The 5,539-nt window shown below is 40.2% G+C and overlaps 1 protein-coding gene across 1 annotated transcript; it reads right to left on the bottom strand.

Moving 5' to 3' along the window:
• Window positions 1-930: 930 nt before the first annotated feature.
• Window positions 931-2,121, bottom strand: LOC132178042 (uncharacterized mitochondrial protein AtMg00810-like). The gene is made up of 2 exons (XM_059590506.1): window positions 1,975-2,121; window positions 931-1,611 (listed from the first exon to the last, which is right to left on the bottom strand). The coding sequence occupies exons 1-2, from the start codon at window positions 2,119-2,121 to the stop codon at window positions 931-933; spliced, it is 828 nt and encodes a 275-aa protein (XP_059446489.1).
• Between the last annotated feature and the right edge of the window lie 3,418 nt (window positions 2,122-5,539).

The following is a 5,539-nucleotide window of genomic DNA, read 5'->3' as shown; positions in this document are numbered from 1 at the left end:
TCATTGCAGCCTCATCAAAACCATTTTTTTTTTTTTTGGTTTTTTTGGTGAGGCAATTCAACAAAAGTGACTAAAATCCTGAAAAACTTTGTAAAAGGTATATTCAAAATTGATAACTTTTACAATTACATTGGTGTAATATATATACAACTGGACATAAGACACGGCTAGCCCTAAAATTAGAATCTACAACAAATCAATTTACTACAAGGAAAATGAGATCTTATCATTGGCTAGCTTGGTCTCCAAGTCTTTTAATACTTGAACTTCTTTCATTTTACAAATGATTTGATCACAGCCAGCTAATACTCCCAAACCTACTTTACATGCTATCATAGGAGGTTGAAGGATATAGAGAATCTTTCCATATTGAGTTTCAACTTTCCTGCAGTTGTGAGATTGCCTTGTACGCCTATCTGCGCTCGATCACATCAGGCTTGTGCTCGAGCGCAGATTAACCTGATTCTTAACTTTCTTCTCGGGTACTGCGACTGATCCTGCGATCGATCACACTTGAGTGTCAAACTTCTTTGGTACTACGCTTGAGACTATGATCGAGCGCAGCACTTGAACTGCAACCTTCTTTGGTACTGTGCTTGAGCTTGCGCTCAAGCGCACTCGACCTACGCTCGATCCCATGAGAGCTGCGACATGCTTTAACACCAACAACTTGTTCTTAAGAATGATGAATCGAGCTGAGGGCAAACCTTTCGTAAGAATATTAACAATTTGATCATTTGTGGAGATGAACTTAATCAAGTTATCACCATTGAGTACTTTCTCTCTAAGAAAGTGATAGTCTACCTCAATGTGTTTAGTTCTAACATGGAACACAGGATTGGATGGCAAGGCTAATGCTCCAATATTATCACACCACAAGACTGGAGGTATTGTAAGACAAATTCTAAGTTGTTTGAACAACATGCATATCTAAAACAATTCTGCAGTGGTGATGGAAAGAGAGCGGTATTCAGCTTCAGTGCTTGACCTGGAGACTACAGCCTGCTTCTTGGCACTCCAGGCTATTAGACATTCTCCTAAGAATGCAGTAAACCCCATGGTAGACCTGCGATCATCCGGACATCCTGCCCAATCAGAGTCACAAAAAGCATTGAGTTGGAGATTGCCCTTGTTGTAGTAAAGTCCATGATCAGTTGTGCCTTGGAGATATCTCAGTACTCGTTTGGCAGTAGTCCAGTGAGTGGTTGATGGTGCATGCATATGTTGACACAATTGGTTGATTGAATAGGCTATTTTTGGTCTGGTAAGTGTGTATTTCTGTAGTGCCCCAACCCCTTGTCTATAAGGTGTAGGATCTGACAATGTCTCACCATCTAATCTGGAGAGTTTGGATCCAAGGGTGCAGGGAGATTTTGAGGGTTTGGCTCCATTCATTTGTGTCTTGTGTAGTAACTCTGTGATGTACTTGGTTTGACAAATGTGTAGACCAGATGCATCTCTAGTAACCTGTATACCAAGAAAGTAGCTCAAAGGACCAAGGTCTTTTAGTGGAAATTCAGATTGCAGTTTAACAATAATATTAGTGATTATATGAGGATGAGTGCCTGTGATGATAATATCATCCACATAAACCAACACGTAGATCTGAATCTAACCATGAAGATAGATAAATAAAGATGTATCAACCAAAGAGCCTTGAAAGCCTAGCTCAAGCAAAAAGATAGATAGCCTAGTATACCAAGCTCTTGGTGCTTGCTTGAGGCCATATATAGCCTTGTGTAGTTTGCATATCTGATTAGGATGTGACTTGTCTATAAACCCTGGGGGTTGTTCCATAAAAACATCTTCACTTAGATGACCCTGCAAGAAGGCATTTGAGAAATCTAGTTGCCGAATGACCCAGTCAAAATGTACTACAAGTGTAAGGACAACTCTTGTGGTTGAGGGTTTAATAACTGGACTAAAAGTCTCTGTATAGTCTATTCAACTCTGCTGATTAAAGCCCTTAGCTACTAGCCTAGCTTTGAACCTTTCCACTGTGCCATCAGCCTTTCTCTTAATCTTGAACACCCATTTGTTACAAATTACATTGTGGTGGAGAGGTCTTGGACAGAGAGTCCATGTTCCATTCGAGATCAAGGCATCATACTCTTGCTGCATTACTTCCATCCATCTAGAGTCAGTGGCAGCTTGCTTATAGGTTCCTGGTTCACAATTAGAGACACTAGTATGGTAGAGCTAAAAGTCTGGGAAGGCTTTGGGTCGTAGGGAGCCTATTCTGGACCTGGTGATCATGGAGTGGGTGGGTAGTAAAGGAGATGATGCTGTAAGGATGACATTTGGTGATCCTATAGGTAGGGCAATGGGATTTTCAGTTGAATTTGGTGTGGAACTAAGAGTGGGGGCTGAACTAGGTGATGAACTAGGTGGTGAACTAGGGGGTGAAACAGGCTCAAAAGGGATGGTAGCTGCATTAGGATTAGTACTAACAGGCAATGCACTAGGTAGTGAAAAAGGAACATAGAGAGAGGGAAAGGAGCTTCACCTTGAGCATTTATCTTGGATGAAAGGTGTGTAGTAGCTTGATCCTTGGCAGGGAAAGAATCTTCATCAAATATGACATGTCTAGACAAATAAGCTTTGTTAGTAACAGGATCCAAACACTTGTAGCCAACATAATTGTATCCTAGGAAAATGCATGGTTTGGACCTATACTCTAACTTGTGCAAACCATAGGGTTGAAGAAGTGGATAGCAGAGACAACCAAAAACCCTAAGTTTTTCATAATCAGGTTCTCTATGATAGAGCTTGAAATAGGGTGACTTGTGATCTAAAGTAGGAGTGGGTAACCTATTAATGATATAGACAACAGTTAGAAAAGCATCAACCTAGTATTTATTGGACAGGTGAGAGTGAGCTAGAAGTGTGAGTCCAGTTTCTAGTATGTGTCTCAATTTGCGTTTTGCAAGTCCATTTTGTTGAGATGTATAAGGACAAGATTTTCTATGAAGTATGACATGATTAGCGAGAAAGGTTTGAAACTGAGTTGAGGTGTATTCTCCTCCTCTATCTGATTGAATTTGTTTGATTTTAGAGGAGAATTGATTTTCTGTAAGAAGCTTAAACTTAACAAAATTCTCAAACACTCCAGATTTGTTATATAGGGGGTAAATTTAGGTGAAACGTGAGTAATCATCAACAAAGATAACATGATATTTATAGCCACTAATGGACTGCACTGGAGAGGTCCAAATGTCAGTGTGAATTAGCTCTAAAGGTTGAATAGATACATGAGTAGAAGTAGAAAATGGCTGCTTTTTGCTCTTGCCTAATTGACAAGAAGCACAAGCAGAAGTTTTATTGAAATCAAACTTGGAAACGGGAAGGGATTTACCCTTAACAACATGGTTAACAACATCAAGTGATGGATGACCTAACCTAAAATGCTACACTAGAGTTGTGGTTCTTATTCCTATCAAAGCTGTAAAAGTCTTGATGCCTTTGAGAAGATTCCTTCCTAGCCGAAGTGGATATAGGCCATTTTCACTCCTCCCCTCCAAGAGTGTTGCATGGGTCAGTAGGTCCTTGATATAATAATGAGAATAGGTTAGGATAAAATAGCAAGAATTGTCATGGCAAAACTTTTGTATAGAAATCAGATTAGTAGAAGCTTGGGGACAATGAAATATATTTTTGAGTTGAAATGAAGTAGGAGAGTGTAAGAGAGTTAAACTAGTGTTCTCTATTTGTAGACCAATCCCATTGCCTACTGCCACCTACTCTGTTTGTTGAAAGGGCTACTGAATCTGCAGGTTCTCTAGTTGATTAGTAATGTGGGCATTGGCTCGACTATCCACTAGCCATTGTTGCTCTTCATATGGTAGAATTGGTTTGGGCAACCATTGCTGCAAGTTGTGTAGGTGGATTTCTACCTTGAAAGGAATAGTCCATCCTATGGTAACAGTTAATGGCCAGATGGCTTGACCTACCACAAATCTGGCATGGGCTCTTGAACCATGAGAAAAGTTGCTACCTTGCATCAGAGGATTTTGAGGTTGTTGTCTGTTGAAGGAGTTCCCTTGATTGTGTGTAGTGGAGCCACGGTTGGTGAAGGTAGAATGACCTTGAAGAGGTCCTTTATGATACTGTGAAGGCCCACGGTTGTATTGTTGAAAGGATGGTCTTGGTGTGGAGAACCCATGGGCAGTCCTTGGAGAAAATTTTTTCTATGGAAATCTGGAATGCATATGGGGTCTTCCTCTAAACTGTTGGCAGGATCTGTTTGCTGTGAGTGCAAAGGTGGACTGATCTGGAGTGTGGTTTTGGTGTTGGTTCAGCAACATCTCATGACTAATTAGTTCATCTTGAAAATCTTCATAGCTAAACTCATTAGCTCTAGTGTGCAACTTGTAGGTTGTGATAAAGTGAGTAAAGTTGGAATTCAATCCATTAAGGATAGAAAAGATTAACTCTTCTTCAAAGATAGGGTTACCTACAGCTCCAAGTTGATTTGTAATGAGTTTTGTAGATTGCATATAATCTGAACATGACTTGGGTCCTTGTGATAGACTTTGGAGTTGCTTTTTGAGAATTGAAATTCTGGATTTGGATTTTGAGGCAAACTTAGTGGTAAAGGCTGTCCACGCCTGGTTTGATGTGTTGAGACCATAGACCATGGCTAGTACCTTTTCTAAAAGAGAGGCTGTTATGACACAAAGCAGGTATTGATCCTTCTTGTTCCAGGTAAGGTATTCTGAATTGAGTATCTCCTTTCCTTGATCATCTGTAGTCATCTTTGGAGGACTTTTTTTGAGTCATCAATGATGCCCATAAGGTCATAGGTGCGCAAAATAGGGTGTATCTGCGTTACCCAGCTGGTATAATTCCCAGCATCAAGCTTAACAATGGAGTTTAGAGTGGTATTTGGTGGTGTGAATGATTCAGTGTTTGAGGCCATTGAAAATATAAAACTTTTGGAATTGGCGTTAGCCTAGTGTGGCTCTGATACTATGAATAACTTTGTAAAAGGTATATTCAAAGTTGATAACTTTTACAATTACATTGGTGTAATATATATACAATTGGACATAAGACACAGCTAACCCTAAAATCAGAATCTACAACAAATCAAATACTACAAGGAAAAGGAGATCTTCTCATTGGCCAGCTTGGTCTCCAAGTCTTTCAATACTTGAACTTTTTTCCTTTTAGAAACGATTTGATCATAGCCAGCTAATACTCACAAACCTACTTTACATGCTGTCATAGGAGGTTGAGGGATATAGAGAATCTTTCCATATTGAGTTTCAGCTTTTCTGCAGCTATGAGATTGCCTTGTATGCCTATCTGCGCTCGATCGCATCAGGCTTACGCTCGAGCGCAGATTAACCTGATTCTTAACTTTCTTCTCGGGTATTGCAACCGATCCTGTGATCGATCGCACTTGAGTGTCAAACTTCTCTAGTACTGCACTCGAGACTGTGATCAAGCGCAGCACTTGAACTGCAACCTTCTCAAGTATTGTGCTCAAGCCTGTGCTCGAGCACACTCGACCTACGCTCGATCCTATGAAAGCGTG

This window comes from Corylus avellana, chromosome ca4 (genome assembly GCF_901000735.1).
Source record: "Corylus avellana chromosome ca4, CavTom2PMs-1.0".
In the NCBI taxonomy this organism is placed as follows: domain Eukaryota; kingdom Viridiplantae; phylum Streptophyta; class Magnoliopsida; order Fagales; family Betulaceae; genus Corylus; species Corylus avellana.
Note: the sequence above shows the minus strand (reverse complement) of the source record. Positions and strands in the feature narration are given on the sequence as shown.

Coding starts and splice junctions, on each gene's coding strand:
- LOC132178042 (XM_059590506.1), bottom strand. CDS start 2,121: ATGCAGCAAGAGTATGATGCCTTGATCTCGAATGGAACATGGACTCTC. Junction 1,612..1,974: donor AAAGGTTCAAAGCTAGGCTA/GTAGCTAAGGGC, acceptor CTTCATGGTTAG/ATTCAGATCTACGTGTTGGT.